Below are 22,480 nucleotides of genomic sequence, written 5' to 3'. Positions count from 1 at the left end.
GGACCGATTAACCATTCGGAAGCCGTTAATATTGTGGTTGCGGGCTCCTGTCTTTGGTCGTTCCTCTCGAACTTCAGCCAAGGCGGCTTGTTGATGGAAGATTGGGGATTTAAGTGCTGTATATTGGGGGAGATGGTGTGGAGTGTGGGTGGGACCAAATATGAGGTGAAGGCGGGTTTGCAGGCGAGCGCGTGGGTGTCTGGTGAGAGCGCTGCGTGCGCGGGCGTGTGCGTTTGCATTTTGGGTGTTTGTTGTGCGATGGCGGAGGGTCGGGGCGCCGGCGGGAAGCGAGAGTGATGGTGGTGAAAGTGATGACGAGCTTGGGGGAGACGCTCGCAGTGCTCGATGGCCGTTTTCTAGAGCCAAGGTCTATCACTACTGCGGAGTCTCGAGCAAAGGGTGGAGGCTACGTCGTGGTTTTAAAAGGTAGTGGTAATGCGTAGCTACTGCGGAGGTACTAAGCGTTAGTTACGAGGCCTTTGACGTGTATGAACTCACTTGTGGTGCGACTCCGAGCTGTGATGTACTTCCATACTCGAGCCACAACTTGAAGACGATGAGTTCGCATAATGAAGGAGCAGAATTAGATGACCAAGCGCACATGTATGATGATAGTGAGGGTCAAGAGAAGAAGCGGAACGATGAGTGAGACAAGTATTCGGTGAAGTGATGATAACAACGATCAAGATCACCAGTTGCGCAATGTGAAAGAAATATACTAGGAATTCACCAAGAAAGAGAAATGAAACATATCTTACATAACCCATTCCAGGTCTCAAGTCTACGGCATGCATGGCTAAAAGGCCATCCTCTCATTTGGTGGTTTGTTGCTGCTGCTGAATTTCCTTCATCTTTCGCTGCGTCTCCAACTCAAACGCTTGCTTCTTCAATGCATCAATCTTGTCGTCAATTACCGCGATCTGGGCCTCGACCCGGAGAAGCTTTTCCTGCATCATATTCTCGTAGTCGTCGTCGGTCAAGACTTGCATAGGACTCCACTTGCTCTTTGCAATCTTTTGCATAAAGTTCTCCTTGGGCTTGGCTTCGCCTCTCGCTCGTTCCTGGATTTCGCTGGAGTTTTTGGCGTCGAGGTAATTGTATCCATGTTGTCCTGCCCAACCGAAGAGAGTGAACATGATGGTACCAGGGATGACATTCCGAGGGCCGCGAAAGAGGAGGCCGAGATTGAATCCAGTCAGTCCACCAGCAAGGGCTGACGCGCGAACCTTGTCAGACGTGGTTGGGTTAAGGTCGGTGCGAGGATAGACGGGTGCCCCGCGAGTGAGGTTCCACCAATTGAGTAAGCCAGCGTGGTTGAGGACTGACGTGCGGATGCCCCAGAACGTGCTGCCAATGGCGAACCATTGCGCTCCTGAAACGATGGAGAAGAGAACCGGAGTTTGCGTGCGGATAGTACCGTAGAAGGCACCAATCACAGTGCCGGGGACGGCTGAACCAGGTTAGGCAAAATTCGTGAGGTGAGAAAAAGCTGACTAGACGACGATAATGCAGAAGTGAAATGGAAGCGCACGACTACAATGAAGCGAGACTACGTAGGGTGGTGAAAAGACCATGTGCATACCTGAGGCTCCGCCAATATAGAGTGCTTGCCGGGCAACCTCGAGGGGCTGCGTGACCTGGTCTGGGTCATGTTTGGCTTTCATCGCTCTTTCATGGGGGCGATCCGGGCTGAAGGTCGTGGACCAGATTCGGGTAATGACAATGCAAGGTTCGCCGCCGTTGGAAAAGCAAAGGCGCTGACTAAGCGAGGCCCAACGAACGCACAGCCTGAGCTTAAGATTTCCGTTCGGGAAAGTCTCAAGAACTCACCCCACACACGCTTCAACCACAGACCCCGCAACCACCAAGACCACACCCGAGAGCAAGAGACCGCTCTCCAGACCCGAATCAGACAGCGCGCCGAATCCACTCGCGCACAGTCTGCCAAACCGCAATCATGGGTACGTCGCCGTGGTGCGCACGCAAATTGCAGGCGTCACTCGAGCCGGCTTTTTTGCCCCGCTCTGTACCGCGCCCAAAACAAGAAGCCATGGCTGACGATGTGTTGTAGCGCCCAAGAAGAAGCAACAGACCATGGGCCTGGGAGAATTCCTAAATGACCAATGTACGCCCCGCCTACCTGCCCCCGAGCGCGCAGACGACTGACATGCAGCAGCGCTAGGATCATGGGCCGACGAAATGGAGGACGCGCCAATGCCTGGTGAGTGACACGCATTCTGCTTAGGGAGTGGCCCGGTGTACTAACGTTTGCAGGAGCCGGTAATACACCCCACCAACTGTCGCAGCGCGAACATGCACATGACGGAAGACTGACACATTTTTAGGTGCTGGTAGAAGCTCTGGCTATGGCGGCGACAGGCCTACCTTTGGCTCTGGCGGCGGCAGCGGCTTCGGTGCTGACCGCGCTGGCAGCTACGGTGAGGAGAGCATACTTACACGCATTCGCATATACTAACAACTCCCCAGCCGACCGTGGATTCGCAACTCGCGAGGCGCTCCCCATGCCCTCCAAGCCCCCGTACACCGCCCACCTGGGCAACCTCTCCTTCGATGCCACCGAGGGCGACGTGACCGACTTCTTCGCCGACTGCGAGGTGACCAACGTGCGCATCGTCGAGGACAAACTGGACCGAAAGCCCAAGGGTTTCGGCTACGTCGAATTTGGCAGCGTTGATGGACTGAAGAAGGCGCTTGACCTGTCTGGCACATCTTTCCAGGGCAGGAATATCCGTGTCAGCGTCGCTGAACCCCGTACGTCATGTGTCTACAGGATGCACTCAAACAATTACTTACAAGTCACAGCCAAGGACCGCGAAGAAGCCCGCGTCATCACAGACTGGACCCGAAAGGGACCCCTCCCTGATCTACCTGGCCAGCGCAGCAGCTCCGGACGCGGCGGCTTCGGCTCGGGCCGTGACCGCGCTTTCGACGCAGGATCTGACGCCGGCAGCGAGCGTGGTGAGCGTCGCCGCCCACCTCCATTCGAGAGCGACGGAAAGCCCCGCGACTTTGGCAACTGGGAGCGCCGAGGACCTCTTTCTCCATCCGCTGCACCTCCTCCCAGCGAGGGCGGCCGCACCCGAGGTGGCTTCGAAGGAGGTCCCCGCGAGGGCCGCCGACAGTCCCCCGCCTGGGGCGAGGGTCAAGGCACTGAAGGCTCTCGTGGACCCCGCCGTGAGTTCCAGGAGCGACCGCAATTTGAGAGGCAGCCTACTGCGGCAGACAATGACAACCAGTGGCGGTCCAAGATGCGCCCCGATGCGCCTATCAAGTCGCCAACATCCACACCCGACGCTAGCACGCCATCATCACCGGCACCGCAGGCCGCTGCACCCGCCGGCCGCCCTCGCTTGAACCTGGCCAAGCGAACCGTCTCTGAGGCTCAACCAGCTCAAGACGCGTCCACTCCTTCGGACAAGCCCAACCCCTTCGGTGCTGCCCGACCCATCGACACCGCTGCCCGTGAGAAAGAGATCGAGGAGAAGAGGCAGCTTGCTTTGCGCCAGAAGAAGGAAGCCGATGACAAGGCGCGCGAGGAGAAGAAGGCCAAGGAAGCCGCGGAGAAGCCAGCACCCAAGGACTCAGCACAGCCAACGCCGACAAAGAAGGAGGAGAATGATAGCGAGGAGAAGCCCAAGTCCAACTTCGAGATCCTCCAACGGGTGGACGAGGGTAACTCTGCCGGCCAGGATGAGGATGCCGAGGGAGAGATTGTACACGACAAGGACGTCAAGCCGCAAGAAGTCACTCGCGACCCACCGAAGGCTGAACAAGGCTCATGGAGGCGGAAGTCCAGCACAACTGCGGCCCCTGAAGGCACTACTACCGAGGTCATGGACGACGATGGCTGGAGCACTGTCACCAAGCCCACCAAGAACGTTAAGAACAACCGCCGAGGAGGCGGAGGTGCCCCGGCCCGCGCCATCGCGTCTTAGGTGGACGTATCAATATTGAGACTAGCCCCGATGCTGTATCTGGGATGAACGCAACGCATATCCGACGGCGTGGTGGCGTCCTTTGTGTTTCTGGGCTTTGCTGTTTATCACAGCTGTTTTTGTTCGGCGGTTTTCCCATATTGTTGCATCACTGCACAATCATCGTCCTTTCGACAGCCCTGTTCATCCGAGCGCGATTTGCAAGGCGTCCGTGGCTGGACTTGGGACGTTTTATGAGCTTCTTTCTGCATGCCCCTTACGATGCCGTTCCTTGGCGCTGCTCGTTTCCAAAAAGTATTGGTCGCCCTCCTAGACCTTCCACATCCGGTAAATAAAGGATATGCCATATTTTCGATCATCTCCTCTCGCCGTCAGTATGTCTGTTGTTGTGGCCCAGCCAAGCTCTCTCTTTGATGGATCTGTGTTAGGGAACTAGAGGGATGGTATGCACTGGCATGTATTTAGCTGCAACAAGAATTTCGAAAGTATCTACACTCCAATGTTTGACGCACGTTTGTGATAATGCGATCCATTACTGTGATGTGTATGTGGAGTTCGTATGAGGGTCTGACAGGGGTGGGTCGTTGTCAAGGGTTCAAGCATGTAGACCACGGTTCGCTTTGGGGCTATGAAATCTGTTCTTTGGTCGTCATCTTTCCCTGCCATAACTACAATATTTAAAGTTGGAAAACAAAACATCATTCACACTATGTCTGGCACTATTGTCATGGAGAAGTATCAAGGCTATGATGTCTCTGAAGACATGCTCGCTCAAGCCGCTGAGCTCTTTTCCTCTGACTATGGAATCTGGGGTCCTCTTGCTGAAGAGAAAATGGGCACATTTGGTAAATTCTGCAAGCCGGGTAGGTACAGTATTTACTCTTGCTGATGAAGACAATGCTAATGTTTGTGTAGGACGCCGCGTGAAGATGTCCAAAAGTCGGCTTCGTGAGCAGTCCCTTGCCCCGGGGACTGACAGCGTTCTGGTGCGCGCTACGGTCGACGGCAAGCTTGTAGGAAATGCCTTTGCAACTTTCTGGGACTTTGAGGGCCGCAGAATCGGCTGGATCACTCAACTATGTGTCGGTCGGGATTTCAGGCGCAACGGGCTGGCTACAAAGGTTTGTCTTCACACGAACTTTTGACCCTTCACCAGCATTCACTAAACCTTGCAGATCTTGTCTCATTTGCGCGAAAACAAACACGACCACAGTTTCGGAATTCTCTCTTCTCATCCCGCTACTATCCGTGCTGCTCTCAGAGCCTTCGGACATGGGATCGAAAAGGTGGATTTGAGTGGGATCAAAGACCTCGTACCCGCCATTATGAAGTCCTCGCCAGTTCCTTACGTCAAAATGGCTAGACCTACGGGCTCCTTGTTTGTCCAGGGCGATCAGACAGGTGCTGTTTGCTGCGCTGACACTGCATTCTGGGTTGATCACGCTGAGCCCCTGGCTGCGCTGAATGTCATTAAGGAGGACGGTATAAAGTGGCCGTTTGGAGACTTGCCTGATGGCTGCGAATTCTTGGTCTTTGTCAGTAGATATTCTGTTACATGATGCTGCAGTCTACAGCAACACACGATGCCGAAGACCTGATGGACTCCAGGGTGATGTAGTCCTCTGGGCTGTTCATGTAGTAGCATACTGTTTCGATTGAGCCCGTTGTAGCAGGCTAGGAGGAAGAAAACCGCTAAAAATGTCTGGTCTTTTCCCTTGCATGTGGTGCAGCGATGCTAACGTCTAGTCGATCGCCGTTGACGTGCCGCGAACAGGGTTCACGACGCAGGATCCCGGTACGTGCGCCACCATACGTCAGATGTGCTCGGCCTGTGTCCAACTTCGATATCTTGCTTTGGCGGCGATCGCCTACGCTATCACTTTCCTTTTCGTGTCTTGCGATGCATATAGTGTTTCATTCCAATTAGTTGAGCTAGGAAATCGACACGTCCATGGCTGTTGCCCCAATTCGTCATCATACAAGCTAAGCGGAAGCGTACCATAGACACGACGCGCGTTGTTAGGGATTTGGCACATGTCATTTCTGGGCTCGAATAGAGGGGACATCTTCACACAATGGCGTCGAAGCCATCATCACCGGGACCCAATGCGACACCTGCAACGCCAGCCAAGCAGGCACGATCCAGGAAGGCCGCTACCCCAAGCCAGACTGAACAGGGAAGAGCAGGGTCCGCAGGCGGAGTCGTCCTGCCAAAAGAGCCCGCTACAAAGGCTTCACCATCATCAGCAAAGAAGCCAGCAGCAGCACCAAGCACCGATGACGTTACCGCACCGGCAGCGAAGACACCGAAAAAGAAACCCAGGAAGCTGAACAAGGAGCCCACATCAACATCTACAGATGCAGCAAAGCCTAGTACTGCAAGTAAAACAACGGCAGATGTACCATCGCCCTCCGAACTCGAAGCGCTCAAGTCTCGTGTCAGAGGCTTGGAAGCCAAGGTAGAAGAGCTCTACAAAGCCGGTGCGATTCCCGACTCACGACCTGGCCGCTCCCCTCGCCGACGAGGAAAAGGACGAAAAGCCTCGTCTACAGCGCAGGTCCCCACACTTAGTACTACAGCCAATGAAAGCGATTCCCGGGTCCAGGAAATCGCCGACGACGAAGAGGAGGAAGCAGATGAAGAACTCGTGCGTCTCGAGGGCGAGTTGGAGGTGGCACGACAGGATCTGGAGCACTTCAATCCTCGCAGTCAAGGAGCAAAAAGAGGCGGAACAGAACACGTCGAGGAGATCGACAGGGACGCACCAAGGGCAAGTGCAGGTACAGACAGACAAGTCACCCTATCCGGAAGCTACCGCATCCCCATCCCCGCCAACGTCAACCTGGAAGACGTCAAGACGATAAAATCAGGCGTCTCCGCCGCCCAGAATGTAGCGCGGTCTTTCCTGGAGCAACGACGCGCCGCCGCTGCTGTACGGGCTACCGAGAACAGCGCCTCTGCACCACAACAACAGTCTAGCAGCAGAACTACCAAAGTCCCCGCTTCGAAATCTTCCTCTGCAACAACACCGAAGCCAAAAAGAAGCATGAGCTCGACGATGGAAGTTGCCGTGGATAACAGCGATGGTAAACAGAGTTGGAGTGAGTGGATTGGTGGATATAGTATGGCGATTACGAGGGCGGTTAGTAAGATTGAACATGAGGCTGCTGTTGAGGCGCAGAGGGGTAGTGGAAGTACGGGTGCTAGTAGGCCTTCGGCAGGTGGAAGGAGGACGAGTGCGCCTACGTCTAAGAAAGCGGCTGGGAAGAGACCTGCTGCCAAGGCTACTTTGAGTGGAGAGCAGGTTCATGGGCTGATGAGTTAGATGGTAGGGGAGATACTTTGTACGATATAGAGGTTTGAAGATTAGGTGCGGGTGTTTTGGATAGCATTGAAAAGCATGAGTACAGTCGGAAGTAGTTCCGCAAGCGTGAAGAAAGTTCGACATTAGCACGGTAACACTGCGGTACGGTACACATCTCCTTATCTCCTCATGTCTTTAGCACTCCTTCGTTCACTTATGAGCCCCTTCCTCTGCTTCTGCTGCCGCTTGCCCCACGTGCTCGTTCTCATTCTCATTCGCATTGGGAACGGGTGCAGCACCCTGATCACCATCGTCCACATGCTCTCGTTGCGCATCATCGGCGGGAGGAGCTTCTTTCTCTGGTACTACTATCGGTGGACCCTCTGCGGCTGCAGGTTCAGCTGGAGGAAGATCTGCGGTTGGTGCAGCAGCAGCTTCTTCCGGCACCGAGTCTAAGGGCAGCTCTCTCTGTGCCTCGCCACCTGCGGCAGCGGATCTATGGGAAGTCGAGGAATGACTGCTGTGGCTTTTTGTGCTACCCTTTGATGAGGATGATGACTTAGAAGAGTGAGACCTGCCTGACTTCACGCTCTCTGCCTTTTCTTTCGTGACAAGCTTGCTCTCTTCGGCTGCAACTGCGACTGTGACTGCCACATGTCGTGGAAGTTCAGAACTGCTACTGCTAGATCCCGTACTTTTCCTTGGTCCATACTCGGTGCCGGCATCTAACCCGTGGAGAGCCATTCCAAACACTCCGCCCATTCTTCTCCTGGGCTTCTGACTCTTCCAGCTAGCAGCGGTGATCGGTTTACCCTTCCCACCTGCGAGCCAGAAGAGCGTAGACGGAACGCGCTGATGATCTCGTAGAGCGGAAGGTGAGCCGGAGCCGCCTCTAAGGCTGACGATTGGAGGAAGTGTGACGGGCTGTATGGTGTGACTCGCGGAGACGGCGGAAGAATCGATAGAAGGGCCTGTGAGGCGAGCAAATATCGAGGCGAGACCGAACAGTGGTAGATATGAGAAGATCGAGCGTGGCTGCGGGTACGTAGCGGCAAAACTTGCTGTGCGCGAGGTTGGTAGGTTGGTAACGTCTCCGCCGCTAGTTGCAGATCTGCCTGTTCGTGGTGTCTCTTGACTTCCATCGCGTCTCGAGATACCTTTCGGAAGGCGAGATGTACCGTGTGCCCTCCTCAACGCGCGTGCAACTTCGGCGATGTTGGGAGTCCTCGCTGGTGGCAAGTGTTCGTCGCTACCCGAGTCGGTGTCATCACCATGACCAGGCCTGTGACAAGTAAGTAGCAGTTGCTTCATCGTCAAACCACAGCTACGAGTATGAATGTTTTCGTCGCCTCCACTACCACCTCGCAATCTTGGCATTCCATCGTAAGCAGGACCCTCTTGAAAATCCGGTAGCTGGTCGTTTGTCTTAAAGTCATCTTCAGAGTCTCTATGTCTCATGCGACGGCGACTATCAGCTGACCGTCTCGACGCCCGCGATTTCCGCCCTGATTGCTCTGGGGAGCGTCTAGGATAGACATTACTATGGTACAGTTGTGCATCGATGCTGGCTTGCTGCTCGGGGCGCGGTCGTTCAACAATAACATGTCCACCGGTTTCGAGATAGCCCTCAACGACCAGATTGCTACGCGACGGCTGCGACGACTGGCGCTGCTCTGCACTGTTAGTGAAGGCGGCTGAAAATTTCTGGCCATAGAAGACCGTCTCGGAGAAATCTGTAGTCGGATCCGAAGTTTTCTTGCGACGAGCAGCGCGGGCGAAATCGATTAGCGGGCTTGGGGCTCCGGCACGTATGGCATCTAAGTGCTGCGATACTTCACTTTCCCGAACGTAAGGGTAGTCCTTTGAGTTGCGTAAGTAACGATGATAATGTAGTTTGGGACTGATTGGCCTCACTTCGTTATACTCCAGAGCGCTTTTCGATCGCGGGGGAACGTCTTCACTCCTGGTAGCACTTCTCTGCCGCAGCGCTGGATTGACAGCACCAGGTCGCGGCACAGGCAGTGCTGCTCTCCGTGGTGGGTTGCCTATCCTTTTCGCCGCGATTTCGGGAGGGACTAAACGCGGACATTCTTCGGATGAAGGACTGTGCTGTGGACGAGAGCTCTGAACTGCTGGTTCCTCATTGATCTTACGACCTGGCTTCCATGTGAAAGCTGATTTCATGTGGGAAAGTGCGCTTTGGGACTGACATTCATTGCATGGTTCGCCAGAGGGTGACTTCGGTGGCCGCATGCCACAGAAATCGCAGCGTCGGCGTTCCACGCTAGGGAAGGAATGGTATTCACTCGCATCATAAGGACAGGGCTGGCTGGTTTCGGACAGCGATGGTACCTGTAGTCGAATGACTGGAGGGGGTTGAGGAGCCTGCTGGTTAGCGCCAGCAACGCCTTGTTGTATTATGGCCTCTTCTCCGAGTTCCGTGCATGATCGTAGACTTGAACTGATATGCGGGCTTGATCTCCGTATGGGAAGGGCTGCCAATATAGTATTGAAGCTGGAAGAAATGCGTCGCTTGAGGGTCCTTGGCCGCTCGGGTGGGACTATCGGTGAGTCTGGTTCAGAGGTGGGCTTCGCTGGGTTCGGCATTTTCTGTAGATTGAGGCTATGGTTATGGGAGATCTGAATAGCGAAGCGCAGGTTAAGAGCAAGCGAAGGTGTGATTTGAGAGCTTTCGTTACTTCCAAATGGCTCGAACGTCAGAGATCGGTAGACTGTGAAAGCCCTAATCTGGACCATAAGTTGGGCACCTTATGAATGGTAGAGCATTTGTGAATATTGACAGCAGCCATGACGTGGTGGAAGGAGGAACGTCTGCGAACGGTCTATTGGTGAACACAGCGGCAAACGTGAACAGGAGGACAACGCTGGAATACCAGCAACCGTAGTCTATACAAGATGTCGTAGTCTCATACCCGAAGAGATCGTGGCCGTGAAATGCTCCAGCTTTGTGCGCGAGGTTATCATTGCTACCGGCTGCGGCCAACGACATACTGCCTACCCACAGTCGTTGACAACACTCTCGGTCTTAGTACCTTGAGAGGCGTCCCTCTTCAGGCCAGTCGTACATCTCTCGTAAGTGGTTTCGATCAGATGCGCGTTCTTGCCTCCAGCCATCGTCATCGTCGTTGTTGAAGTAGTCACAGTTGTAGTTGCGTGACGGGCCTGGGGAACAACCAGCGCACCTACCACGACGGTCGCCAACTTGATCTGTAAGAACTCCGCATATGCAAAGCACGTGAACTCGATTGCAGATTGTGAGTAGCGTTCCTGGGACGTACAGCGCATCGCTTACCCCGCATTTGAGACAAAATCTTGTGTGGGCCAAAATACCACTGCGACACCATTTGCCTTTTCTCATATCGTCGGCAAAGGCTTTCCAGTGGTGGAAGCGGATGCAGCCTTTGCAAGTATAGAGTTGTTTGGTCTTGGCCCAAGGAGTTCCTTCGGCGGCCAAAAACTCGGCATGCGTCGGTGGGGGTATGATTGATCTGAAATGGCGAGTTGTGAAAGCCAAGTTGGCTTTGTTGCTGAGGTCGAGAAGACTGATTATTTCCAGATGAAGCTCAACGGGCAGGCGAAGGAGGGGTGGAGAAGACATGGTGTGCACACGCTGTGCGCGTCGAACGGGCTCTCGAAGTCGCTTCGTCTAAGACCAGCGCGTCAGTTGGTGTTATGTGAAGATCGGCGTCCAGCTTACGATTGATGCTTTCCAAGTGGTTGCGGACCTCTTCCCCGGCGCCCTTTGCTGCCTGTTGCGCGAAGTATGCAGAACGCGAAGGGTGAAAGCAAGTCGCAGACTCTGCTTTTTGTCGAGAGGACGTGCAATTCACTCCTAGGTCATGAGGATTGCAAGAGTGAGCAGGCTGTGAGCAAAATACAATATACGCCTCTTGTGTAATGCCAAAGTCACACGGACCTCCAAGCCCGCGCATCCCTAGGTTCCTCAGGCACGACCAATGGTGGAGCCCATTGTCCGCGGCAGTGTTGCCGTGTTCCGCCAGTTGCCTCCCTTGGTATGTTACACGACTTCAGGGTCCGGAAATTGCAATGGGGTGTTCTTTCCCGTTTGTCAGCCACACCGCATACGTAGCACATTATCGCCTCAGCATGGGCCGGCCTACTAGAGTTCAGACTAGAAGGTCTCGTTGGCTACAATAGATTCCCGGTGCGCCTCCCGACACCACTGCGACTATTCCTTCTTCAAATCGTTGAGAACCATGTAGCGCGACAGTGAGATCCAGCCCCAACGAAACCAGCGCATCTGACTTTCGTGTGCCGTGGTCATGGCTTTCTGGGCAGTCCTGTAACCGACCGGTGAGCTGACGAACAGGAGTGGAGTCGGAAAGCCTCCGAGCTCTTTCTTGCGGAGAATTGCGCCAATAATTGTAGCTGGTGCGTCCAACAAGCTAAGATATTTACGGAATATGGAGGTGGTGGTGAGGGTGTACAGCTTGACAGGGCACTCCCACCCGCTGTGTCGGTGCATGAGCGCCTTCAAGAAGGTATGCGCTCCGTCGTGGAGCGACTTGTGATTGGGATGGCCGGAGACGCCGTGTGCGTCAAAGGTGATTATGGTGTCGACGGTCGCCTGCGGTGCCTCCTTGGAAGAGATTGAGGTCATGTTTGGGGCGAAGGCGGTGGTGAGTAGGTTGGAGATTAAACGAGGGTGCCATGTTACTGTCATGGAATCGGGGAAGTTCCTGGTCCATAGTCAGTATGTTGCAGTCGGACGTGCATGTTGATGCGTACTTGTCTTCCACCACGAGAATGTCGTCCTTGCTTCCGATTCCCAGCTGCAGCCCACTCTTGACCAACTCCTTCTTGCGGATTTCGCCAAGACCATCGGCATCGCCTGTTGCACGAATGAGATGAGTGATTGCCTCTGAGAGCACTGGGGAGCTGTGAGGGCCATACCGCTACTGAGGCACAATATCTTGACGTGATTTCCGCGTTCCGGACGCGTCAATGCCAGTAAAGTCGGCGCAAAGAACATGGCCTCATCGTCAGGATGCGCGATCAGCAGTAGGATGCGTTTGTTTTGTAATGTGGGGAAAGACGCGCCGAGGGTGCTGGTGTACATCCAGAAAACAAAGATGAGGACAGGCACCGATGCCCACACAGTCCAATTCATGGTCAGCAAGCGCATATAAGGAGTATGTTCGATTTGGTGTTTGCTACTGTATTGCTGCTATGTACCTGCGTCAGGAGAGGTAGCGCGTGCGCATGAAGCCATCGAGGTTCTGGAACGAGCTTTGACCCACGTCATCTTCGAGATTCCTTAGAGCCGCACGCGACGTGTCCCAACCCTCCCACCACACTCCCCAGATACACACACATCACCATGTCTTCCGGCAACAGGAAAGAGCGACGCGCCAAGGAGTCCAAGGCAAGCGCCAATGGCAAAGGAAGCGGCTTCCAGCCCACCAACGAGATCGATGAAGATGGCGTCGAGATGATTCTGAAGCATCCCGACTTCTCCAAGCCAACGGGCAAGACACTTTTTGACTTGGCGGAAGAGAGACAGCGAGAGCTAGACAAGATGAACGGTAAAACACGAGTCGTCAAAGTACCAGTAGCGAATACACCTGCATCGTCCGACGATGTTCCTCCGATCGGACCCCTCGGGGACTCCATCCTCTACTCCATCTCCATGGCAGTCCTCCACCTCACCCTCGACGTCCTCGTATACAGCCAATACCGGGAGGACATACTCTGGAACGAGATCCTGTGGCGAGCTTTTACAGCGTGGCCCATATTCATCCTAGCGGTCTACCTCACCCACGTCGACTTTTCGTACCGATTCCCCATACTTAGGGACGCTACATTCTTTGGAGGCTCTGTCGTGGCGGGGTGCTATCTGATATACTCGGGCAACAAGCATGGCTACTTCTACGTCATGAAGTCAGCTCCTCCAGTTGGTACGCTCTGGATCTGGAGCGTCGTGGAGATGAGTCTGCCGTTTGCGGTCACAAGCGTGGCGGCTGTACTTGGATACGTCTGGTGGAACGGGCTCGAGTTCTTCTAGAGTCGTAGCAAGTATACTCTCCGCTGCACGGTTCAGGTCGCAAATACCGTTACTTGAGAACGAGGTCTTCGGCACGCATGCCGCTGGCGGACAATATAGGCAATCCAAATTCCATTGTCGGCACCCGGCTTTCTCAAGAACTGGGCCTCCTCTGCTTGAGGCAGCGGATTAAAGACACATTCATTTGCGGCACCCACGTGAGAGTCTTAAAATTGCTCTGCCGCATAGCAAGTACTACTGTACGTCTTGCATCATACGGTACGAGCCGTATCTGCTACTGCTTACGACTGGGTATTTATACACGCATACCAGTGGCCAACAAAGCGGGATATTCAGAATGCGTCAATGTTCTCCGACCAACTCAAGGTCTGAGTTATGACAGCGAATCATCAATATTCCCATGTGCGTTCTCACGTAAGGCAGCTGAATACTGTTCAGCCGCAAATTGTCCACGTCACAAACCCCGCTTCTGTTTGACATTGAGAGCTCAGAACTCAATCTTGCCCTAACTACGCCATCACGAAAGACTACGAAAGTATAGTTTTCTGTGTCCTTCGAATCTTTATTGCCTCCCGAATGTCATCCGGTCTTGGTCGCGGTGAACAGTCGTTGACCGGCGATCGGTCAACCCCACCGCCAGCTCGTATCCCGCAATTATCATCGGGGCTCCTCAACATTGATCCTCGTCGTGCCGAAAGATCTTCTATCCCAATCACACCTACCGTCGATCTTCAGCACATTCAACGTTGGCGTCAAGCTTGTCGTGCAACTCACGGCGCTTGCTGCAACGACGACTACTCCAACGCCTTGGCAAAGAACATCGATCAGCTCATGCTGGTCGACGTGATTAGTGGCTCGCTTACTATTCTACCCACTTCGTCGCCAATCAAGTATGTCGCCCTTTCGTATGTGTGGGGCAATGCGCCTATGTTCAAGACCACAACGACCAACATCGAGGTTTTGTTGAAGATAGGAGCGTTATACGAGACACGCAACAATATAGTGCTTCCTGACACAGTTCGGGATGCCATTCATCTTGTCAGGGCTCTAGGCGAGCAGTATCTGTGGGTGGATTGCCTGTGCATTGTCCAAGATGCAAGTTCGAAAGAGATGGACGCCACATTGCGGGCTATGGCTCGTATATACGCAAGCGCTGATCTTACTATCGTTGCGGCCGATGGAGACCATGCAGGACACGGTTTGAGGGGTATTGGGGGTCCTTCGACGAATCGAACTCCTAATCCTAGCTCGTTCCTTCGCCTGCGGTCAGCATATCCAGGAGATTCGAAATGGGCAACCAGGGGCTGGACGTTTCAGGAATCTTTGTTCTCACGTCGTCTCCTCATATTCAGAGATACTGTGTCTTGGATATGCGGACGCTGTCAGTGGCGAGAGGGCGTCGACGAATTCGTGTCTACGGAAGACATCCATTATCCCGAAACTACCGCGGAATTACGAACATCGAACAGTATATGGCCAACAGAACGCCCGCACCTCGGGGTCCCAATGGGCATGATGTCTTTGATACCTACGATACCATCTCTCGGTCGATGGGGAATGCTCGTAGAAAACTTTTCTTCGCGGAATCTAACCTCCGAAAAGGATGCCAAAGCAGCATTTGCAGGCGCTACTGAAGTCATGGATTCTACCTTCCCAGACGGTCTACTTCACGGCATGCCACGATTCTTTTTCGACATCGCCTTGCTTTGGCTACCCAAGCATAACCTCAGAAGACGTGAGGGTGAACCGAGCTGGTCGTGGACTGGGTGGAAACACGGAGCCATAGACTGTCTATCTGCTTGGTACCCCTTCTATGCCGCCATATTCCGCGACGAAGGACATGCATCGGACTGGGTCTCCATTGCGACCCTGGCACCTGTGGCCGAATATCAGGTGGAAACCTCCCTAGACGGCGCTCAGGAGAAGTTTAATGGCTTTTATCAAGACCAAGCTCTCCGACAAAAGCCCGATGGATTACTTCCCGTGGGATGGCAGCGGCATGGCCATCCACACGGTGACTACTTCACCAACACGGACACTCCGCAAAGCAAAAGATATCCGTTCCCACTTCCGACCATAGATCTAACTGAGCGGCAATTACATATTCCATCTCACCCGATTCTTCGCTGCCTCGCCCCATGCGCAGAGCTAATTTTTGGGCACATGATACCCTGCAATGAGGCGCGCCGCGAGATCATGACTCTAAGCGACGGCGTGGAGACGGTTGGCAATATCGCCATGATGTGCGACATCAAGGAGAGCAGGCATCTACAGGGCAGTGTCTGTAAGCTCATCGCAATCTCAAAAGCTCAAACTTCACTACCACACAATGTGGCGAAGCATGGTTGGCCAGTAATGTCCTTCCAGAGAGATAGTAAACGTCGTATGTCGATGATCGAGGGAGATTGGCGAAACTCATACTTCTACAACGTCATGTGGATCGAATGGGTCGGAGATGTCGTTGAAAGACGAGGATTAGGTGTGGTATGGAGAGAATATTGGGACGCACTGCAACCAGAAACGAAAGAATTCAGGCTAGGTTGACTTACACCATGATAACAAACGGGTACCTCATTCAACTGAGTACCCTGGAGCCTACATTGACATTAGGCTGATTCATCTGCATGTTTCCATCTCAATGTAGGCTACAAACCTGTTCAGTTTTTTTCTTTAAATTAGGCACCGGTGCTTATGTAGCTAGCCGCTCTTCCATTACCGACTTCTCTCAGTCCATCGAAGACACCATACACCACCCCCTTACTCCACCATTCCTCCACGTCTATACCGCTCCTTCCTCAGTCCTCTCACCACAGTGTGAAGGACAAATGAAAAAGCAATCAAAAATTATGCCAGAGACCGCCCACAAAGAGCCATCAGACAAGACCAGTCCCGCAATGGTGCCATGCAGCTGACCTAAGCCGGTCTATGCGAATGTGTGTGCTCGCCGACCCTGACTGGTAAGTATGGAGAATAAAATGGAAGCGATGCGAGCTTATGTAGACAATGGGTTCAGAAGATAGACAGGTTTAGTGGGAAGGCAGCAAGAGTCAGGTGATATCACGTGAACGAATATGAGAAAAACGATGGCGACACTAGATCGATAGCGTATCTTGAGTTGTAGGGCCGTTCGATAGTGTAGGCAGAAGCTGACATGCATGTGCACGTGATCGTAGCAGCCTACGAGGCTATCTCGTAGACTTCTTCACCCAACTTCTCATTGGTTTAGTTATACCTCGACTCATGCCTTTTGACCAAATACAACATTTAAGTGTTCTAGACCTGCACGTATCACACACTACTGTCCCTCCGCGAGCCTCAACGCTTCCATCCTACTCGTACTTTGTGGATCCAGATATGGTCTCTCACCCAAGCTGACCACTCTATACCCCTTCCGCGGTCCTTGGCCATCGGTATCGTAGGTCGCTGTATGAAGTACGCTTCTGTTATCCCATATGGCCACGTCATTTGGGTTCTGCCATCTATGTCTAATCTGCAGATCGTGGTTCTCAGTGATGAGCTGTAGGAACCAGGCTTTAGTGCGCTCCGATTCCTCCGAACTCAGCTCATTGATACGCTGAACGTGGTGGCCAACGCTGTAGAGTGATTTCCATCCTGTGACGGGATTCGTGCGGATGCAGGGGTGGACAGCGGTCAGAGAGTCGCCAGTATTCTCCGGTGCGCCCCGCGCAGCAGTGTAAACGGGAAAGTTGTTTTCTTTGGCCGCGCGGTTGAAGTCTGGTTGGGCGTATGTTGCTGTGAGAGATTCGAAGAACTTCTGATACGGTTTCGAGAGGCGGTCGTAAAGGTCGTACCCTGATGCCCATAGAGTATCTGAGTAATCTTAGTCTAGTCAACGGGGGTATGGTTACTTCTCACACTCACCTCCACCTGACTTTGGTAGCTGCGTCATTCTAAGGATTGCATAGTCGCTTGGTACCGGCTCGAAAGTGATATCGCTGTGCCAACCATGCTTGCCAGTCTGTGACCGCTCCTTGAAGAGTTGCTTCGCCAAATCCGAGCTAATGACACTGATCTCGTTGTCGTTACCTCCAAGACGGTTTCCTGCGTTTCTCACAGGATGGATATGCAGCTTAGATGTTTCTGGTTTGCCAGAAAGCTCGCCGAGGCGCTGGGCCAGCTCTTTCTGGAGTTCATCATCCAAATCGTCCTGCTTGCGGAAGTAGACGACACCTCGCTGGGAAACTTTCCGAAATGTTAGTGTTCAGTCTTTGCGAAAACATTGAGTGTGGCTTACTTGTGATTGCCAGATCGCGTATCAAATCGTCGGAGTTTGGCGCACGCAACCATTCCTTCAGACTTACATCCACAAATTCGCGGCCGATGACTGGCGTAACGTCAAAAGACTCGAAGGCATCCAGAACGCCTTTGGTCTTTAGAGGCTCGTGAGGATATACAGGCTGCGTCTTGATGCCTATGTCCTCAATAGTAGTGGTGGTCAAGGTGTTCGTAGCCATGATCAACGATGCTGATTTGCACTGCTACAGGGTATTCCGCATTCCGACAGAGCGATACCACACTTATCTCCTACTCTTGTTCGCCACACCAACTTAACTCAGGCACATTTGCATCGAGAAATGATGAACAGTAACTCTTCGGCTTGTGCATTGGCATCGTGGCATCATGGCATGGATAGTATGGTGCAATCCTTCTCGGCACACTCCTGATAGCGGCGGTAGTCGCTTCCTGCAACCACAATCCTCCATGATGCGCGATAGCGACGAGGTGTTGCGGGGTTGATGCTACGACATGTGGGGGCGAGATGGCGTGCTGCTCGGCAGCGTTTCATTCATGGCTGGCAATGATATAGATCCGGAAATAACGCGTCACATGCTGTTGCGCACACCTGGGCATTCAACGGCGGATATAACAATGTCATGTCACTGAGACGCTTTGTCGTTCCTGCCTTCTTACATGTAGTGTGGAGTGAGAACACTAGTCCTTGATTAGTTTGGACCGAACGCGACGCGACCGCGACTTCCCAGCCCCTTGCTCTTTCGAGCTGCATCATTCACAACAACACGCTTGCATGTGCACGGCAACCTTCAACCGTCTCGATAAAGACATCGGCATACTGCCAAGATTACCAGACTGCCAAGTGCATATTTCGCATGGGCTATACTGGCAGTGTCTGACGACATCTTCGCCAATTTCGCAACATGCCTCGCTACGATGCACCGACGATCAAAGACGGATCCTTTTCTCAAAAAACTGATATCGATCCTTGCAGATGACAATCGAGGTACTCCGACTGTGTTCATGCGAAGTCACGGATCCAAGGGTAGGCTTTTCGGAACGAATCTGCCAGCATGCATGTCGTATCCTTCCGATGAACGACTGTTGTGTCGATGTTCAGAGACTCCGACTGATCTAAGACCATAGTTGGATATAGGTTATCGTGCGACTGACCTTTCGCATGCGGTCGATTTGTAGCTGCACTGTCTGCTTCCTACGCCCAATTGGGATCTACATGTGGCCGCGGAAGGCAATTCCTCGACTCGGATCGCAGGGTAATGACGGCGTTCAAGTGTATCGTCAAATGGCCTATCAGCATATCTCTGGCTGGATATGTATGCATTGTCAGCGAAGCTCCTCACATACAATCATTGGTATCGAGTTTCTGTCGTATAAACGTCATTCCTTATCTGTGGCTTTCGTAACAAAGTCTCTCGGCTTTCAGAGCCTTGTCTAGACGGTAAGGTTCTTCATTTTAGCGCATGTTGTGACATGTACCCGGAGTTGCATCATCTGTCGATTCAGTTCCTAATCATAGACATATCCGGTCCCTTATAACACTCCCTCGGTACATTCGTTAATCAGTACCGACCGATTGGGCTAAACCAGATCAAAACGAATCACGACAAGAAGTTTGCTTTCATCTATCCTTGCAGATATGGCTGCATCTACACCAGTAGAAAAGCAGGCCCCCATCACCGAAACCGCTGACCCAAGGTCGTCACACAGCTCGAAGTCACCTCCGCCGCATCATGGCTCACACGAAGACCATCCGTTCAGCGACCCGGCCACGGCTCAGCGCTGGCGTCAAATATACGACGATGCCGAGTACGAAGGACGTCATCGGTTCGACCCGACGTATACATGGGAAGCGGAAGAAGAGAAACGTCTGGTCAAGAAGGTGAGTAGATGAAGTCATGGCACTGATCAGGGCTGACGCTCTCGGTGTAGCTGGACTGGCGTATAGCTCTCTGGGCATGGATCATGTTCATATCGATGGAGCTGAATCGAAGGAACATCAATCGAGCGATCTCAGACAATTTGCTGAAAGACCTAGGTGTGTATCATCTGCGTGAAGGACAAAAGATGGTAGATTATTGACTTGGAGCAGGAATGAATACGAACGACTTCAACTATGGTCAGACTGTAAGCTTTAGGCAGTCCGTTACTCTCAAAGCTCTCGTTGACGTAAAGCTAGATCTTTCTCGGCTCATTTCTTTTTGCCGAGCTTCCCAGTGGTTTGATTAGCAAGAAGCTGGGTGCTGATCGGTAAGTCCATCTTGCCTACTCACCGTCTCTTCAGGCTTCAAGTACTAACCTTATGACAGGTGGATCCCAACCATTATCTGCATATGGTCCATTGTCAGTGCTTCACAATGTGCCATGAAGACCAAAGCCCACTACTTCGCCATCAGGTGCATCCTCGGTCTACTCATGGGCGGCTTCATCCCAGACATCGTCCTCTGGTTGACATACTTTTACAAATCCACTGAACTTCCACACCGGCTAGCGTGGTTCTGGACCGCTCTGAGTACTTGCAATATTGTCGGCTCGCTACTTGCAGCAGGTATATTGCAGATGCGAGGGCTTCATGGCTGGGGAGGCTGGCAGTATCTGTAAGCTTCCAATACTCTGTCGTTCAACTTGCACCATTGCTAACACAAACAGGTTTTTAATCGAAGGCATCATGACACTAGCCATCGGCATCCTCTCCTTCGGCCTCATGCCCCCGGGCGCCTGCCAAACGCAACACTGGTTCCGCGGCAAAAACGGCTGGTTCACACCACACGAAGAGTACATTCTCGTCAACCGCGTTCTCCGCGACGACCCCTCAAAAGGCGATATGAACAACCGGCAAGCAGTCGGCCTCCCGATCCTCTGGAAAGCAGCGTGCGACTGGGAACAATGGCCCCTCTACATCATTGGTCTGACCGCCTACGTCCCACCAAACCCGCCGCAAAACTACCTCTCCTACATTCTGCGCCAACTCGGCTTCTCCGTCTTTGAAGCCAACCTGCTCGCCATACCCAGCCAGTTTCTCTACGCCATCCAACTCCTCGCCGTGACCTGGCTATCCGAGAAGTTCAAAGAACGCTCCATGATATCCAGTCTATCGAACATATGGATCTTCCCCTGGCTCGTCGCTCTTGTCGTACTGCCCGCAGACGCAAATCCCTGGGTCAGGTATGCGCTTCTCACAGGCCTGCTGTCTTATCCGTACTGCCACGCCATCCTCGTGAGTTGGAACGCGAAGAACTCGAATTCCGTCCGTACGCGCGCCGTCTCCGCGGCTTTCTACAACATGTTTGTCCAGTCGGGCAATATCATTGCTACTAATATTTATCGCGATGATGATCAGCCGTTGTATCGCAGGGGAAATAGGATACTGCTTGGTATCTGTGTGTATAATGTCTTCCTGTTCTATGCTGTGAAGGCGTTTTACATTTGGAGAAATCGCGTGAGGGATGCGCAATGGAAAGCTATGACCAAGGAAGAGCAAGAGGATTATGTTTTCAATACTAAGGATGAGGGGATGAAGAGGTTGGACTTCAGGTTTTCCCACTGATGAGAAAGCGCAGGGATTGATGTTGATACCAGCGCCCGGTTCCGTTCACTCAGCGTCCATGGCTTCCCCGTTATCTTTGCGCCTTGGTCACGATGAACTGCGATTGGTTGATGGCTTATAACGTGGCCGGCGCAAATGGCGCCCGATAGCAAACAAATCTGACGGAAATTACTAATATTCAGTCTACGTAGGCCTTCCTAGGTGACCGCGTACAGACCGCCAGTGTGGATCATCTTGGCTTGGCGCAAACACTTTACTCATGAGCATAATAAATGTCTTCGTGACCGAGTCCGCCGACACTCCTACACCTCACACTTCCGATTCTAAATCTAAGATGTCTTTCTCTTCTATACCCAGAACTGGTAGCGCCTCCCAAGATATCTTCAATAGCCCTTACTACTTTGGTACCGGCAGTGGCAGTGGCGGTGGCAGCGGCAGCGGTAACCAACGCACGGTCTTCAATCCGCCTCAGTTCCCTGCTCCAGCCGCGACAACTATCAACACTTCGGTCGCTCCGAGTGTGAGGCAGCGTCTCATCGAACTCCTCCATCCGTTCCGGGGCGACTTCATCAACTTCGTCGCTACTGAAGCCAGAGTTCATGAAAGGAAGGTCCTCACTCTCGCCGGTAAGTGTATTTCATGACCTTCTCTCACCTGGATTACTCTTCTCCCTGCCTGGATGCAAACATTTCTTACTACACATAGCTAACAATTCTATCAGGGAACCTCGCTGCGATCATCCACCACAAGGAGGCTCAATACGGCGAAGAGATCAAGGCGAATCATGTCCACGTCTTGAGTCGCAATCTTCAAGCCCTCAACGGTCAGGCGTGTGTCAGTATCATCGTTCAGGCACGTGGCGTGGCACATAAGGTCGTCAGTGTTGAGGTTGAGAACAGAGACACTGCCATTGATGCGCTCACCACCAAGGTGGATAACATGATCGGAACTTTGTTCTTGGGAGCTTAGGCAGCGGATAGGGCAAGATTGGTGATAGAGAATATAACAGGAAGCGACGTTGGCTTATACAGACGATGGGCTGGGGGAATAGGTAGACTCAGTGAAAAGGCAGCAGGGAAAATTTACTTGCTTAGATCACCACTGTACAAAATTTGCTTTTCACGGTTTCATTCGTTCGCGAGGGCCTTACAATCGTACGCTGTACCCGGTGTACAACGTGGGCCTAAAGGATAACATTCCGTACTTGACGCTGTACCTAGGGTATAGCTTTGGTTCGAAGAGTACAGTAGAGCTCAAGTATGGTAGAAATGACTTCCTTGTTTCCCCTGAAAGCGACATTCCAGCTTCTCAACTCCTTTGAGCAGGTAACGCGCCCTTGTCATCTCCTTCTGTC

The 22,480-nt window shown here is 52.8% G+C and overlaps 6 protein-coding genes across 6 annotated transcripts; 4 read left to right on the top strand and 2 right to left on the bottom strand.

The window, feature by feature from the left end:
* Positions 1-812: 812 nt before the first annotated feature.
* Positions 813-1,664, bottom strand: J4E84_004860 (uncharacterized protein; the record flags this gene model as incomplete). The annotated part of the gene is made up of 2 exons (XM_049387460.1): positions 813-1,450; positions 1,583-1,664. The coding sequence occupies 2 exons, from the start codon at positions 1,662-1,664 to the stop codon at positions 813-815; spliced, it is 720 nt and encodes a 239-aa protein (XP_049245233.1).
* A 550-nt stretch (positions 1,665-2,214) lies between these two features.
* Positions 2,215-3,956, top strand: J4E84_004859 (uncharacterized protein; the record flags this gene model as incomplete). Its single annotated transcript, XM_049387459.1, has 2 exons — positions 2,215-2,221; positions 2,488-3,956. The coding sequence occupies 2 exons, from the start codon at positions 2,215-2,217 to the stop codon at positions 3,954-3,956; spliced, it is 1,476 nt and encodes a 491-aa protein (XP_049245232.1).
* A 2,075-nt stretch (positions 3,957-6,031) lies between these two features.
* On the top strand, positions 6,032-7,282 carry J4E84_004858 (uncharacterized protein; the record flags this gene model as incomplete). Its single annotated transcript, XM_049387458.1, has 1 exon — positions 6,032-7,282. The coding sequence occupies one exon, from the start codon at positions 6,032-6,034 to the stop codon at positions 7,280-7,282; it is 1,251 nt and encodes a 416-aa protein (XP_049245231.1).
* A 4,189-nt stretch (positions 7,283-11,471) lies between these two features.
* Positions 11,472-12,019, bottom strand: J4E84_004857 (uncharacterized protein; the record flags this gene model as incomplete). The annotated part of the gene is made up of 2 exons (XM_049387457.1): positions 11,472-11,882; positions 12,014-12,019. The coding sequence occupies 2 exons, from the start codon at positions 12,017-12,019 to the stop codon at positions 11,472-11,474; spliced, it is 417 nt and encodes a 138-aa protein (XP_049245230.1).
* Positions 12,020-12,623: 604 nt separating this feature from the next.
* Positions 12,624-13,307, top strand: J4E84_004856 (uncharacterized protein; the record flags this gene model as incomplete). The annotated part of the gene is made up of 1 exon (XM_049387456.1): positions 12,624-13,307. One exon carries the CDS (start codon positions 12,624-12,626, stop codon positions 13,305-13,307), a length of 684 nt encoding a protein of 227 aa, XP_049245229.1.
* A 6,574-nt stretch (positions 13,308-19,881) lies between these two features.
* J4E84_004855 (uncharacterized protein) lies at positions 19,882-21,126 on the top strand (the record flags this gene model as incomplete). Its single annotated transcript, XM_049387455.1, has 2 exons — positions 19,882-19,888; positions 20,243-21,126. 2 exons carry the CDS (start codon positions 19,882-19,884, stop codon positions 21,124-21,126), a joined length of 891 nt encoding a protein of 296 aa, XP_049245228.1.
* Between the last annotated feature and the right edge of the window lie 1,354 nt (positions 21,127-22,480).

This window comes from Alternaria hordeiaustralica (assembly GCF_023758085.1).
Source record: "Alternaria hordeiaustralica strain BMP 2776 chromosome Unknown scaffold_7, whole genome shotgun sequence".
Taxonomy (NCBI): domain Eukaryota; kingdom Fungi; phylum Ascomycota; class Dothideomycetes; order Pleosporales; family Pleosporaceae; genus Alternaria; species Alternaria hordeiaustralica.
This window is presented reverse-complemented; position numbering and strand designations above follow the sequence as displayed.